At 43.1% G+C, this 17,022-nt stretch overlaps 1 protein-coding gene across 1 annotated transcript in view; it reads right to left on the reverse strand.

Moving 5' to 3' along the window:
• Mertk (MER proto-oncogene, tyrosine kinase) overlaps nt 1–17,022 on the reverse strand; it is a 122,156-nt gene that overhangs the window by 3,934 nt on the left and 101,200 nt on the right. Inside the window, exons 14-18 of the mRNA XM_090336375.1 lie at nt 16,430–16,522; nt 15,159–15,277; nt 8,501–8,610; nt 7,046–7,205; nt 5,641–5,777 (exon numbers count right to left, since the gene is read on the reverse strand). Of these exons, the coding sequence (XP_090192501.1) occupies nt 5,641–5,777; nt 7,046–7,205; nt 8,501–8,610; nt 15,159–15,277; nt 16,430–16,522 (619 nt within the window). The remainder of the gene's footprint in view (nt 1–5,640; nt 5,778–7,045; nt 7,206–8,500; nt 8,611–15,158; nt 15,278–16,429; nt 16,523–17,022) is intronic.

Genomic DNA, 17,022 nt, shown 5'->3' on the forward strand with positions numbered 1-17,022 from the left:
AAAATACTCATGGCTGGCATTTTAATGAAGCTTTCCAATCTCTGTTCTATGCCATCAAACTGGGATGGTACCAAGAGAGCTGAGTGAGATGGAGCCCTAGGGATAGCTAGGACTGCCAGGAGCAGGGGCAGCACAGGAACAGGTACTGGCATGGGGGCATGGGTGGCATGGTGCAGGAGTGGCAAGGGACAGGGGTGGCACAGGAGCAGCAGGAATGAAGGATGAAGTATGCATTTCTCCTTCTACACTTCCCAACAGCCCTATGAGGCCACCTTGTAGAATAATAAAAGTGGACTTGGGAGAGTTAGAGTGTACCTTGGCCACATGGTAGCAGAGGAGGGAGGGGCGTCTGCTTCAGATTGGGAAGGTCTGCTAAGTTCTTTAGGGAAAACCTTCTCTTCCTGGTGGTAAATTAATTCTCAGTGTTCAAGGTCATTAAGAATTACAATGGAGATGCATTTAAAGGAATATGATAGAACAGTCAGGAGCCACTAGACTCATAAACAGTTGTACCATCTGACTCTTTCCTGTGTGGAGAAGTTGGTACTGATACCGCTGGATAAGAAAATGACATGAGCCAGGTGCTGGTGGCTCACACCTATAATCCTAGATACACAGGAAGCTGAGATTTGAGGATAGTGGTTCAAAGCCAGCCAGGGTAGGAAAGTCTGTGATACCCTTATCTCTATTTAGCTACCCCCAAACAAGAAAAATGGAGCATGATTCAAATAGTAAAGTGCTAACCTTGAACAAAAGAAAATCTCAGAGACAGTGCCCAGGCAATGAGTTCAAGCTCCATGATGCATGCACGCACACATGCACGCACACACTCGCGCGCACACACTCGCGCGCGCACACACACACACACACACACACACACACACACACACACACGAAGGAAGGAAGGAAGGAAGGAAGGCAGGAAGGCAGGAAGGCAGGAAGGCAGGAAGGCAGGAAGGCAGGAAGGAAGGAAGGAAGGAAGGAAGGAAGGAAAGAAGGAAGGAAGGAAGGAAGGAAAAGAAAACAGCATGAGCAGAGCATTGGTGACTCATTCCTGTAATCCTAGCTACACAGGAGGCTGAGACCTGAGGACTGTAGTTCAAATCGTGAAAGTCTACAGGACTCTCATCTCCAATTAATCACCCAAAACAGCTGAGAATGGAGCTGTGGCTCAAGTGGTTGAGTGCTAGCCTTGAGCAAACAAAGCTAAGAGGCAGTGCCTAGGCTCTGAGTTCAAGCTCTAGGATTGACATACACATAGGAAAAGAAAGGCCTCAATTTAAGTCATCTCATCCATATAGTAGGTTGCAGGTGCTGTTAGGAACCTAACTGTGCAATTCCCATACTTTTAATTACATCCTACTAATGCTATTAGTGTATTTTACTTCACATACAACACACAGCTTTCATTTGTGTGGATACATACGATTTTCACTGTAGACATATAATATTTTCTATTTCTTCTGCATTTGTCAATATGCACAGATGCTGCAGGCAGAGGCACTATGCCTAGGACACAGACATACTAGCAGAGTATGAGTCCTGTGTCACAATCCTCATCTTCATTTAGCCTTCCTGTGCCTGTCTTAATCCCGTGGAATTTACTTTAGTAGATTTTTTTTTTTTTGGCCAGTCCTGGGACTTCAACTCAGGACCTAGGCACTGTCCTTGGGCTTTCTCAAGGCTAACACTCTACCGCTTGAACCACAGCACCACTTCTGGCCTTTTCTGTGTATATGGTACCAAGGACTCGTACCCAGGGCTTTATGCATGCGAGGCAAGCACTCTGCCATGCTCCTGGCCCAACAAAAGGGTTATTTTATAATAGTGGACTGAGGTGATGAACAAGAGGTCCTGCACCTTGGAAGTAATAAAAAGTTGGGATGACCGTAAATTTTTATGAATAGAAAAAAATAGATTCAGGACTTGCCATTGTACTGGCCATTTTTCTTATTCCATCAAAATTTTTATAAGCAATATAACCATACAGATTGTCAGAAGCAAAGGGACAGAGGGAGGAAAGAATCAGGGTTCTAGTTAGCTATGATGAAAAGGATTCTAGTGGTGAATGGTGGTGGTGACTGTGTGATGCATGAATGCACTGAATGCCACAAAGCTGTCTACCAGTGGTTAAGATCATAAGTTTTATGCTATATGTATTTGACCACATTTTTTTTTGGCCAGTCCTGGGGCTTAAACTCAGGAGGCTGGGCAGTCTCCTTGAGCACTTTTACTCAAGACTGCCACTTGAGCCACAAGACCATTCCAACTTATGTATGTAGTACTGAGAAATTGAACCCAGGGCTTTGTGCATGTTAGGCAAGCACTCTACCTGTCCTTGGTCTTCTCAAGGATAGAGCTCTACCACTTGAGCCACAGCACCATTTCCGGCTTTTTCTATGTATATGTGGTACCAAGGAATTGAACCCGTGTCTTTGTGCATGCTAGGCAGGCACTATACCACTAGGCCAAACTCCCGGCCCCCAGCCCTATAATTTTTTAAAAATGTGATCAGATCAATTTACCAAATACATAGGTTTATGAATTTACCCACAGTTTTTAGGTCCCTGTTTTGTTCTGTCTCTGAGGATGGGGGATTATAGTTGCATAAGTCTGCTTCCAGAACTGCTCCCTGCTTTAAATTAGCTATGTATATGTCTTTTCTGTGGGAAGGCAGGATTTGCTTAAGTAGCAATGCTACTTGGTCCACTGCCACTTGCAAGCCTTTTCTTTCTGGGCCAGGGCCAGGCTCCTCACAGTGAGGGCCATTATTCTATAACAAGACCTTAATTCTTTATATCTATCTATCTATCTATCTATCTATTATCCATTTATCAATCGATCTACAATGTATCTATCTACAGTGCTGGGGATCGAATCCAGGGCCTTGTGCATACTAGGCTCAGCTATGCTCAGATTACAATTTTAGGGATACACTTTGGTTGTTGCCCTAACAATGTTTAAGGAGACTGATAAAAGGAGCAGGGAGAATGATGGATCTGCATTGCATCTGCTTATTTCCTTATTTGTCAGGAAACCACTGTGATGAGGGATGGGGGAGGGGACAACCCCAGGCCCCACCCAGCCCAGAGTTTCTACCTGTATCAGAGAAAGGACAACTGCAGCCTAGTAGGGCCCAGGAAGCAAAGAGCAGGCTAACTGTGGTGGGTGTGGGTAGACTGAGGAAGTGTCAGGACCATGCACTGTGATGGCCAGCCAGCGGGAAGGACCCTGAGGCTGCAAGGAGGCTATAATGAATGCAGCTGGAAAAATTTCCCAGAGATGCTGACAGAGGCATCAGAGAATGGCTTCTTGGTGACAGGAAGCAGGCCTGCAACCTGGTCATTCCAAGGTGGTATATGTGTGAGAACTGAGTGTCCCTCTAAGTAACAGGTTTAGGGCACAGGGCACAAAGGGCTCTATGATTAATATCATTATGTTGCATACTATTGCTTTTAAAAATAATACCCCAACAGCAACTGGATACAGGAGTGAATTTGTGAGTAGAAGCTCAGAGTACTGATTTCGCTTTTTGGAAGGAAATACCTCAGCAATGCAGCACCGAAATCTCATTGGATGCTCTTTAGCATCCCAGGAAGAAAGCCTGGGTCACCGCCTTCTGGCTACATATGTGTCTGCAAACCCCGGGCATGCAGCCAGCAGGAGTGTGGAGATATGGCTGCTCACATCTGCCCGGCTGCCTAGCCACACGGCAGGGACTGACTCTGCCACTGTTCTCTGTTCCCAGAGAATGCCAACTCAGCCCCCCGTCATTCTGGTTTCATGTGAAACATCTAAAACCCACAATGAGACAGCGCAGACTTTGGGGAGACCCAAACTACTCACAGCAAATGCCAACTGTGGTGGCACATAGGGGAAGTTAATGAAGCTCTTCTCATTCACTGCTGATACACAGAAAGGCTGCTTTCTTTTCACAAGCAAACATTTTCATTAACACAGCCCCGTAGAAAACTACCATGAAACCACTAGGGCTAATTTAATTTAGGATTTCAAAATGTTGGTATGGGATTTACAGGGCTTGTTTCTGGTTAATGTTAGGCATCCTGAGCCACAATAATAACCATTATCAAGCAAGGGATGGCTTGGATCAAAAGTAGATTTGTGTTTGGCTTGTGGACTTGGGCGGCTGCATACAAACTGATCTTGCCATGATGTGAGGGAGTGTAGACATAGCTGGGGGCAGCCCTGAGGCTCTGCCACCAGTACCCCGGCATGGTGCTCACATCCCTGAGCCAGCATGGGCCCATGGTCCTGCAATGTTCTTGCTATGTGTGATAAGAATACCCCTGGGGGGGGGGGTTAGGGGGCAGAGGAGTGTGTCCTAGTGGTAGAGTGCTCGCCTAGCATGCGTGAAGCCCTGAGCATGATTATACACAGAAAACGCCCCTCTCCAAATCCGTGGTTCTCAGTATACATGTGAAGAAGGCCCACAGAATCAAGCTGCAGACAGACGCACACAGACATCATACTGAAAAGAATGGCGAGGTGCCTGGGGAGATGAACCTGCAATGATACTATTGCACTTAGGGTTGTCGTGTGAGCTTCCCCTGTATGCCTACTGGCTGACCAATGCAGACACTCACTTGACCTTCACTATAGCTCTTTAAAGAACATATGGTCAATGTTATTTTCATGGCTGATACTATGACGCATAAAGAGGCTAAGTTACAGATGACTATCCAGGAGGCAGAGTCTAAGCTGTCTTAACTTAAAGCCCAGGTCTTTTTGCTACAGAGGCTGGCATTGAAGACAGAGAGGGACGGACTGAGACGGAATGTGTACTCTAGCAGAGCCTGCAAATATTCACACCCAGCTGAGCACTGTCTCCCAAGAAGCATTTTAGAATACACATTTCTAGGTCTACTTTGTACTAATGGCATATATCTATGGCTAATGATTAAGGAATTGCACTGTTAGAACAGCTTGTTTCCCATGCAAGCCAGGTACAGATGGCTCACATCTGTAATCCTACCTACTCATGAGGCTGAGATCTGAGGATCCCGGTTCAAATTCAAAAGAGTTTTACCTCCAATTAACTAGCAAAAAGCCAGAAGTAGAGGTGTGGCTCACGTAATACAGTACCAACCTTGAGTGAAAATGCTAGAGAGAACATGAGACTTTGAGTTCAAGACCCAGTACTGTACACATGTACACATACACACACACACACACACACAGAGTTCTGAGGACCAGCTTGATTTCCAAGTCAGTGGCTTATATTCCTAAGTTTCCTAAGGACATCAATGTGACTGATGGGTCTGAAAGAGGAAGAAAAGCATAAGTACACCTAAAGAAGGTAGTAAATTATCTTAGTTCTTCCTATACAATATTATTTATTGACAGAACATACTTCAGAGATGCTTATGGAGTTGGAGAACATGTCCCATTGCCTTGACAGTGCCTATTGACAGATGAATGAGCCAGTGGGCTCACTGGAGATGCGTACACATTACCTCAGACATCTGGAATGGCTGCCAGACTGAGATGTTGGCAGGTGCCTCCTTCTGCGCATGCCCACCCAGCTAACCACAGATTCCCCTCTCCGGCTGTATTTCCCTAAGACCTCACAGAATCAGTGGCTGTCCATGCAAAGCCCAGTGACAGGGGACCCTCACTTACAGTTCATCCAGGCAGTCCTCAGGCTGCTTCAGCCTGTGGCCATGGAGAAGATAGTCATACATTTCATGGTTCTGGACTCCAGGATAGGGAGTCATTCCCCGTGTTGCAATTTCCCACATAGTCACGCCAAATGCCCACTGAGAACAAAGCAAAATGAGTTAAAATGCAAGCCTTTCCACAAAAGCTGAATGGACTTTTTCATTGGCAAATGTCACTTCCTTAAAGCCCTGACCATTGTGCACAAAGCTGGCAATTATGTCTGCGACCCACTCCTCTCCCGACACGGCAACGCCATGGGGCTGGAGTGTCACAGTTCCCCCTTTTTATGCAAGCTCTTCGGGGAAATGTGGTAAGGGCAGTTCAAGCCTCATCTTCAATCCACCCTGCTTCATGTTCTTTGTGGGGTGACAGTGGAGCTTGGGTCAAGCTCCACTAATGACACAGCACCTTCTGTATAGTAGATGGGTTCCAAGAACCACTAGATGAACTCATTCAACTTCATGTGAACAGGAAATATCCTAGATGTAGGCAGTATAGTCCTAGGCAAAACACAGCTTCTGAATGTCAGGACACTTCACCAGAATGAATGTATTGTTCTGTCTGAATGGAAGTATATTGCAAGAAATGAAACAAGTCTGAGCCCTTCTCACAATCCCAACTGCGTTTGCCAAAGAAATGTCTTGTGACACCAGCCTGCCTTTCCGCCTTCCTTCATTTCTCTCTCCCTTTCTTTTTCTTTCCTTTTCTTTCTTCCCTCCATCCATTGCTTCCTTCCTCCTTCCCTTCACTCCTTTTCTCTGTTTTCCCTGTCTGTCTCTATTCTTCCCTTCCTTTCTCTCCCTCTCCTATTCCCTCTTCCTCCCTCCCAAAATTAATTGATTTTGTAAACGTGGGGTCACCCTGCTTGCTTGGCAGGTGCTCTACAGCTTAAGCCAGACCCTTAGCCCTTTCTGCTTTGTTTTTCTGGTCGAATTCCACACTTTTTGTCCAGGCTGACCTTGACCATGATCCTTCCACTAAAGTTTCCAGTATGAGTAAGATCCTAGATACACACTACCACACTTACCTTCTTTGTTGTTGCTGGTTTGAGATGGGGATCTTACTAATCTTTTCTTTTTTGTCTAGGCCAGTTATGAACTATAATCCTCACAATCTCCACCTCCTTAATGGCTAAGATTACAAGTGTAAGCCATCACATCTGATCTTGTTTTCCCCTCCTTTCCCTTCTTTTCCTCCTTCTCTCTTTATTTATCTTCTTTTTTTTGTGGTATTGGGAATGGAACTCAGGGCCTTGCATATGTTACTAAGTATTCTACCACTAAGCTACATCCCCTCAATCATTCTTTCAGGGTATCCTCACCCCCATCTTTGCCCTGGGGAACCTGACTCAAAGCCGTGTACATACCACATCACTTTTACTTGTGTAGACCCGGTCTGCAAGGCTCTCTATGGCAATCCACTTCACAGGCATCTTAGCAATGCGTCCTTGGCGGTAGTAATCACCACTGTAAATCTTCTTGGAGAGGCCGAAGTCCGCCACACAGACAGTCATGTCATCTCGCAACCTGTACAGAGAAAGGCCATGTCTCACCCAGATCTGATGTGGCTGCAAGTTACCATCCTACATTACTCTGGTCTGTGTGGAGCTGGCCTAGCAGGAATACCCAGACACAGTGGCTGGAGACACTGGTGAGGACAGAGAGGGAGCATGGTGGGAGCAGAGGGAGTACCAGCTCTGTCTGGGCTTGGCCAGGGGCCAAACTGCTTGAGGTCTGAAAGTGTACCGGTCCTGTGGACTAAGAGTCATTGGGCGAGGTGAAGATATGATCTAGAGAGGTGAGAAAGTTCACAATGTAAGAAACAGAGGCTGGGCTCTTTGCTAAGATGAGGCGGGTACTTGAAGAATTAACTAAAAAATTGAGCAAACACAACTGCACTTGTAACCTATTAAAATAGACAAAAAGAAGGGGGAAAACAAGGGAGAGGAAAGAGAAAGAGAGAGAATGAGGGATGGGTAACTAGTCTCTGCCACAAATTCCTTTCCTTTCCTTTCCTTCCTTTTCTCTTCCTTTTCTCCCTCTTCTTTCCTTTCTTTCTTCCTCCTTCTTTAAGGACTTAGGTCCTTGCATTTGCTAGGCAGTCAAGCTACTACTTTAGCCACTCAAGTCATTTTTGCTTTCCTTATATTTTTCAGGCTTGGACCACAAACCTAGCTACACTTCTCACATAGCTGAGGTGTCAGGTGTGTGCCATCACACCCTGCTTTTTATTGGTTGACATGAAATTTCACTCACTTTTTGCCTGGGTTGAACTTGAACGTCAATCCTCCTGAAGTAGCTAGGATCACGGGTGTGAGTCACTGTGTCTGGCTTGTTATTGTTTTGGAATATTTATAGTGGATGATGGCTCTGCTAAAGCATGTTGAAGGGGGTAAAGTCAAGTCCAAAGTTTTCATATAATGAGCCCTCTCGTGCTATGTAAGGAGAGGTTCTGCGTGGTCCAGGTACAACACAACATTAGGAAAATGAAGGGATAAACATTTATGATTGTCATTAAAGTGAAGTAAGCCACTATCCATCTTTGTCATGCCATGTGATTCATGATTACAAGCAGCTGACTCACACTCTCTCTGGGTCCGAAGCTAAGCTGGTGGCATTGTGAAGGGCTCAAAGACCCTGCCTAGGGCTTGTAAGGTAGCGCAAGCTGAAAATGAAAAAGGTCAATCAGAACCTTGGAAGCAGAGACAGGGAAAACTTCCAAGCAGAACACCATACTGAATCAGGAACATGGAACCTTCCTTCATATCACACCAAGGGAGCCCCCCACCCCCCCGCACCCTGCAGGACACCCAGGATCTTACATGCAGTTCCGAGCAGCTAAATCCCGATGGAGAAAATTCCTGTTGCTCAGATACTCCATTCCCAATGCAATGTCCACCATGAATTTGAGTAACGTCTGCAAAGGAATGTGCTAGGGAGATGGAGGAAACAAGAAAGATGATCTTTTAGAGGGGAAATGTGTCATGTTATTTCTACCTGAGGTGAAGGCATGGTGTCACTCACTAAGGTGAGGCGATGAGACATGGGATGGTATTATTCATTAAACACAGCCTTTCATTTTCTATCACTAAGACCACAAATCATGGTACAGGGATAAGGATAGATCTAGAGGTCAATGGATTAGAAGCTGGAGTCCAGGAATAAACTTATATATGGTGGGTCAACTGTCAATAAGGATGTCAGACTCAACAATGGAGAAAGATTGGTCTTTTCAACAAATGGATTCAGGACAACAAAAATAGTCACATGTAAAAGAAATAACTGGATTTGTAACTCAACCATATATAAAAATTAAATGGTGAAAATATAGGTGAAAGACATTGAAGTAAGAGCCCAAACTATAAAAATTATTACAAGAAAATGCAGAAGCAAATCTTTGTGGTCTTGGATCAGGCAATAACTGTGTAGGTACACCAAATCCCAAGCAACCAAAAAAAGATTAACTATAATTCATCACAATAAAAAACATTTATGTTTTGGCTCATATGTATAATACTAGCTACTCATGAGGATAAGATCTGAGGATTGCTGTTCAAAGCCAGCCTGGTCAAGAAAGACCATGAACCTTGATTGCCAATTAACTATCAAAAAACAGAACTGGAACTGTGGCTCAAGTAGTAGACTTCTAGCCTTGAGCTCAATGTACCAGCACAAAACTAAACAAACAAGCCCCAGTACCAGCACAAAACTAAACAAAACAAAAACATTGTGCTTTACCATCAAGAGAACGAAAACAGGGCCAGGAGTTTGGCCTAGTGGTAGAGTGCCTGCATAGTTAATGCACAAAGACCCAGGTTTGATTCCTTGGTACCACATATATAGATGAAGCCGGAAGTGGTGCTATGGCTCAAGTGGTGGTAGAGCTCTAGCTTTGAGCAAGCCCCAGGACAGTGCTCAGGCCCTGAGTAGAAGCCCAGGGACTGGCAAAAATAAAGAAAAGAAAAGAAAACAGAACAGGAAAAAATATTTGTAAACTATGTATTTGACCAAGAACTTGTACCTAGAACAAATGCACAGCTCTTATAGGTCAATAATAGAAACATAAATATTCCCACTAAAATTTGGCAAAAATATTCAAATAGACATTTTTGTAAATAAGATATATGTCTGGGGCCGGGAGTTTGGCCTAGTGGTTAAAGTGCTTGCCTAGCATGCATGAAGACCCGGGTTCGATTCCTCGGTACCACATACATAGAAAAAAGCCAGAAGTGGTGCTGAGGCTCAAGTGGTAGAGCTCTAGCCTTGAGAAAGTCCAAGGACAGTGCTCAGGCCCTGAGCTCAAGCCCAGGACTGGCAAAAAAAAAAAAAGATATATATGTGGTTAAGAACTATATTAAATAATGGTTATTATTAGTCTTTAGAGAGATCCAACTCTAAATCACAATGAAATAGTACTATATACACATGCTAGTAGGGCTAGAATAACAAGTCAGGAAATCGGTAGTTTTGGTGAGGATGTGGAGAACTCTCAGACATTGCTGGTTAGAATGTAAAATGAGTAGCTACTTAAAAAAAATCATGCTACTTCTCAAAAAGTTAAATATTGAGTTACCATTTGATCTAGAAATTACATAGCTAGGTATATACTGAAGAGAATTTAAAACATGAATATTTATACATACAAGTGTTAACAGACCATTATTCATAACAGACAAAAAATGACCCAAAATGTCCATTAACAGATGGATAGTTAAAATATAGATTATTACTGGGCCATGAAAAAGAATAAAGTACTGATACATGCAAAAACAAGAGACACCCTTGAGGGACCTGGAGGGTAGCCTAGTGGTAGAGTGCTTGTCTAGCATGCACAAAGCTCTGGGTTCAATTCCTCAGTACCACATATACAGAACTTCAGGCTTAAAGATCTTGCTTGGCTTTTTCTGCTCACATCTAGTGATCTATCACTTGAACCATGCCTCCACTTCTAGCACTTTGCAGATTAGAGCTAAGAGTCTCATGGACTTTTCTGCCCTGGATGGCTTTAAATTGCAATTCTTAGATACCAGCTTCCTGAGTAGCTAGAGTTATAGACGTGAACCACCAACACTCAGCTTCTACTACGGCTTTGAGGATATGCATATGCTCAATATGAAATCAATCACTTTTCCTCAGTCAGAATTCATCTCTTCCTTGAAACTCTAGAAAGGGTTACTCATAGGTCTATCTTATGTGAATGTCATTGCAACTGCCACCCCTTGTATTGTCAGCCTTCATGAGACCTGGGACTTGTCATCTACCACCTACACTGAGGAGGCAATCGAACTTGGGACCCCTGCTAGAGAAGCTCCTTTACCAGCCTGAGACTTATTCTTGGGCCACTCACACTAGCAAAGATAAAGGTCTTTATCCCCAGAGAACTAACTGAATGAAAGCTTGACATTCTAGCTCATCTGTACCACAAAGGTTCAAAGTAGAAAAGTGCAATCCTTTTCATATTTATAACAGTTTGGAGTTATTTTTCATCATTGAAGATCACTTTCTACTTTTGCAAATGGAAATCATTTGTTAAGTGCTACGTATGTGCTCCCCTCATTTGTTATTTTGTTCAAAAAAAGCATGAGACCCCAGCATACCTTTGGCAGAGTGAGGGAGGGAGGGAGGGAAGAAAGAAGAGAGAGAGGGAGGGAGGGAGGAAGGGAGATAGACAGACAGACAGACATACAGTGGATTCTAAAGCTTATATAGGAGGGCAATGAACTTGGAAGAGCTGAAATAATTCTGAAAAAGGAGAATACTGTAGGAGAAAGTACACTCTGCAATTTAAAACTTCCAATAAAGCTGTGACCCAGACAATAATGTGGTAGGGACAAGAGAGGAACAATAGTGTGTGTGGGGGGGGCTTGAGTACTTATATACTCAGAGCCTAATGCTCTTTCTTATTTTATTTATTTTTTATTAAAGAATTTATTAACATTGATTTTTACATCATATGTTAAATGACAAGTTTAACAATCAAGTGTTCAAGGGGGCAATCTCTATTTACAATCACTGGGACTTAGTATTTAGAACTTAATCAAAATTAGGCTAAGGGTTTGTATGTCATAGAAACATATCAATTTATGAAATAAAACATTATGTCTATAGAATCATAGGTTTTTATGTCTATATAGTTATGTTTATATTTCCATTACCATGTTCATAGCTTTAGGTATGCAGTTATTGAGTCCTCACTCTTGTCCTCTTTGGATTTAATAGCCACATATTAAGGATACCATGTGACTTTTGATCCTTAGGTCTTGACTTGTCTCACTCAACATGATTCGCTCTAGGTTCATCCACTTCCCTGCAAATGCCATTATTTTATCTTGTCTGTTGGCTATGTAGAATTCCATTGTGCATATAGACCACATTTTCTGTATCCATTCATATGCAGTAGGGCATCTGGATTGCTTCCATCGCCTGGCTATTGTGAATAGTGCAGAGATGAACATAGCTGAGCAGGTGTCCTTGTAATATCCCGGGTCATGATGTTCAGGATAGATGCCCAGAAGTGGTATGGTGGGATCGTAGGGAAGGTCTATTTTCAGTTCTTTAAGAAACCTCCACACTGCTTTCTAGAGTGGCTGAACTAGTCTGCATTCCCACCAGCAGTGTAGTAGGGTTCCTTTTTCTCCACAACCCCACCAGCAACTGTCATTGTCTGAGTTCAAAATCTTGGCCATTCTTGTTGGGGTAAGGTGGTATCTTAGGGTTGTTTTTATTTGCATTTCCTTTATGACCATAGATAATGAACATTTTCTCATATGCCATTGTAATCTCTTCTTCTGGTAAGTCTCTCTTTAGTTCCCTTGCCCATTTAGTGAATGGTTTATTGGGTTTTGGGGGGATTAGTTTCTTGAGTTCCCTGTAGATACTGGATATTAAGCATTTGTCAGATGTATTATTGGTAAATATCTTTTCCCAGTTGGTTGGCTGTCTCTCTACTTTTGCAACTATGTTTTTATCTGTACAGAAACTTTTTATTTTTGGGTAGTCCCATTTATCGAGTCTCTCTCCAATCTGTTGTAACCCTGGGATTCTGTTCAGGAATCTTTTGCCTGTGTCTATGAGTTCCAGTGTCTCTCCTACTTTATCATGTAGCTGTTTCACGGTTTCCAGTCTGACATTGAAGTCTTTGATCCACTTTGAGTTAATGCTTGTGCAAGGGTCAATTTTTAGTTTTCTGCATGTGGCTGCCCAGTTTTCCCAGCACCAATAATTGAATAGACTGTGTTTGTTCCACTGTATATCTTTGGCTCCTTTGTCAAATACAAGTTGCCTATAGGTATGTGGTTCTATTTCTGGATCTTCTATTCTGTTCCACTGGCCTTCTGGTCTGTTTATTTTATTTTACTCACAGTTGGTGCTGTCCTCATTTAAACACACTATTAGGGTAGGCCAGGTTTTCTAATGATTAATTGGAGCTGGAGTCTCTAGAATTTTTCTTCCTGGGCTGGCTTCAAGACATGATCCTTAGAACTCAGCCTCCTGAGTAGCGTGGAACCACTGGCGCCTGGCACTAACTAATTTTTGATAAAGGTACAAGAGCAATCAAAAGGACTGAAGACAGACTTTTCATAAATGATGAAACCTCTTACCACAGTAAACCTTGAAATAAATCTCACATCTTATATAAAAAAAGTTAACTCAAAATGGTTCATCTACTTAACTATATCATGTGAAACCACACAATTTTTAGAAGAAAATGCAGAAGAAATGTGTTTTTACTGGGGTTAGGCAAAGAGTTCTCAGGACAGTAAAAGCAGGATTTGTGAAGGGAAAAAATAGAAACAGATGTTTCCTTAACTAATTAATTAATTCAGTGCTGGTACGAGGATTTGAACTCAGCCTTACACTCTTTCTGGGCTCTTTCACTCAAGGCTGCAACTCTGCTACTTGATTTGCATCTCCATTTCTAGAAATAGGTAGAAGCCTTCACTTCTACAAACACCAGAGACCTGGTGTTGACATCAGCTATGGAGACAGAAAAGGATCTGTGGCAGAGAATGTTGAGGTACAGGTTGAGTGGAACAGTTCCTTCTCAGAACTTTTTTTTTTCTGGTCCTGGCTAGCATTTTACCACTGAGCAACCCCACCATTTTGGCGGATTAATTGAAGATAGAGGGTCTTACAGACTTTACTATCTAGGCTGGCTTTGAACCGCAGTCCACAGATTTCATCCTCCTGTGTTGCTAGGATTACAAGTGTGAGCCACCAGTGCCCAGTGACTGGTGCTTTTCATGAGCAGTGAGGGCAGAGTTGGCCTGGAGTAACTTCTGTCATAATCCAGAGTAACCACTGATAGAGGCTAGCTTTACCCCATCTCCCCATGTGGGCCCCACAGCACCCTGCAGCAACTGCGTACCAGTAGCTGGAAAAGAAAAGTGAGAGAAAGGGCCAGGAGCATAGCCTAGTGGTAGAGTGCTCATCTAGCATGCACGAAGCCCTGGATTTGATTCCTCTGTACTAGATGCACAGAAAAAGCAGAAAGTGATGTTGTGGCTTAAGTGACAGAGTGCTAGCCTTGAGCAAAAAGTATCCATGGACAGTGCCTAGGCCCTGAGTTTAAGCCCCAAGATTGGGGGGGAAAAAAAGTGAGAAAAAGAACATGCAAAGGATGCAGGTCAGCATTCTTTGTGGACACAGCTGCAGGGCCTGTGCATGGTCCACACAGCTATCCACTGGAAATCTCCAGGCCAGATGCTACAGTTTTCCTCTTATATAAAAGAAGGCAGCCCCCATGCAAAGTCATCATATTATGGTTCCAAATGATACAACCACTGAGTTCAGTGCTAAAATCTGACCTTTGGAGGACAAGCCTTTAAATCCACAGTCCTGAACTATCTAAATGGTCTATAATTGCTTCAACTGTACTTGTCTAAGCTCTGCCTTCCCCACAGTAGAACTATATAGAACATTGAACATTTGTAAGAACCAACTATACAGCCTTGTGGCTCCCTGTATTTAACTTCAACTCATCTTAACAGATTAAAGCTATCTTAATATATTCACCCAAAATAGATTTCTCCAACAATGAGATGCATGAGATGAAGGATCATGAAGAAGTTATTTTAGAAGAGCCACCTTCCATGCTCCTGGCCCATGAACGAGCTCTCAGGAATACATGGCTGGGAGTGACAGGAGATGCTGGCTGAGTGCCTGGTCTCTTTACTTCCCAACTCAGTGAGGCTTTGGTCACTAAACAGTGACCCAGCCAGCTTCCTTACACCAAAATGTGGGAATAATAACCACTACAGACAGGCCTGATGTGAGATAGAAGCCAGAGTTCTGCGTCCAAATACACAGTGAGGGGTAAAAGGTCACTGGCCTTTCTTCTTCCTCCTCCCCTTCCCCTACCCCTTCTTCCTCTTCCTCCTCCTCCTCCTCATCAAAGTCAGATGCTGGGACTACCCTTGATGGGTCAGTAAGGTCCTGGGAACTGTGGAGTTAAATTTCAAGGCACCACAAGATTGTTACCTTTGGTCCTGTGTCCAATCTGGAATATAGTAAGTAGGTATGCAAGTCCCCGTACTTCATGAAGGGCAAAATCACCATGGGCTTTGGGATACCTTGAGAGCTCATTTCTATACATACGCCTGAAATGAAAAACAGACGCATTTACAAAGAGCCCTTGTTATGTGTGACCAAATACGCCCCAGAGGGCCCAGGGGCTAAACTGAAACCATGTGCTACCAGGTTAATAGTTTAACAAAGCAAAAGCTACACACACACACACACACACACACACACACACACACACACACACACACACACAATGTGTTCTAGAATATCCAGCATGCATAGCCTCCACTACTTGACCTTTTGTTTTACTTTTCAGACTAGGGCCAGACTTTGCATGGGATATTTCCATAGTCAGTCTGTCACAAAGCCAGCCAGCCAGCTAGCAACTGAGGTGTTCTGCTAGCCTGAGTATAACTGAAAGGGAGTGACCTCATTAGAATTTGAGTTCACTGGCTTCTTGTGACAGTTAAATGTTTAATCATAAGATGAAGTCTACTATAACAAGGTACTTAAAACTATTTTTAATAATTTAGGAAAAAATAATATAAAATCTACAAATAAAATCCATGTCTTAAATTCTAAGTTATACAAAGGAGAAGTGACAATATCATTTATCCTGGGATTCTTGAAATGTAACCTGTCACCTGATTTAAGCCTGCAAGGCACAGGCATTTTGCTAAGCAATTACAAAGTACAATTGTCTTCACAGTCTAGCTATAGCTAATAACTGCAAATATATAACAGCTGTTTTTATGTAATATTTATTTAATTATTACTTTTTCAAATCTCTTTGTGGTGTCATATATAAAACTGGGAAAGAACCCAAAAGAATTTACCAAAATTTGTTCCAAGACAGAAAAAAAAAAAAGAGTTCCATTATTTCCAGCTCACTCTTGTCTCTCTATCCTGGGGTTTAAATTCAGGCCCTGGAACCTGTCCCTGAGCCTTTGTGCTCAAGGCTAGCACTCTACCACTTGAGTCATAGCCTCACTTGTGGCCAGGTTCAGTTCTTAATAACACACACACACACACACACACACACACACACACGGAACGACAAGCCTTCTGGATTTACAATAACAAACAAAACAAAACCCCATTGTTATAAATTCCTTTAGGGACAGGCTAAGTGTAAACTTAGTTGCATCAAAAAACTTTCCCTTTGGCACACACTGGATTAGCCAAGCCCCTGGACCCCACTCCCCACATTTATTTCCCTGAGGTACCTAGAAGTCCGATGACATTGGGATGGTTGAAGTCTTTCATGCATGCTGCCTCACTGAGAAACTCCTCGATCTCCCGCTGAGAAAAGTTGTCCACTAAAGGAGCAGAGGGTAAACACTAGTCATGATTATTATACTCAGTTAAGGGGAAGGAGCAGGCAGTGGCAACTGTGTTCTCTAAAAGTAAAATCACGATGAGCATGGGGGCACACATGTGTAATCTCAGCACTTTGGAGGGTGAGACAGCAAGGACCTTGAATTTCAGACAAGCCTGAGTTACATAGTTAAGACTGTTTCGAAAAGCAAGCAAGCAAGCAAACCAAAGCAGGTAAAGGTGAAATCACAGATGCTCCATAAACAGGGTTGATGGGGACAAGAGGAGAAAAGCACATGAGGGTTTTGGTTCCATGAAACTATCAGAATAATATTATGACAGTGGGCAGCTGTCATTTATACATTTGTTAAAACACATGCAACCACCTGACATCAAGAGTGAACCCTAGTGTCAGTGAAAAACTTCAGTTAATAATAATGTATCTATATGGATTCATCTACCACACTAACAAGAGATGTTTATGATAGGACAGCTAGGGGTG

Source organism: Megascapheus bottae, chromosome 7 (genome assembly GCF_031878675.1).
Source record: "Megascapheus bottae isolate mThoBot1 chromosome 7, mThoBot2.hap1, whole genome shotgun sequence".
Classification (NCBI taxonomy): Eukaryota; Metazoa; Chordata; class Mammalia; order Rodentia; family Geomyidae; genus Megascapheus; species Megascapheus bottae.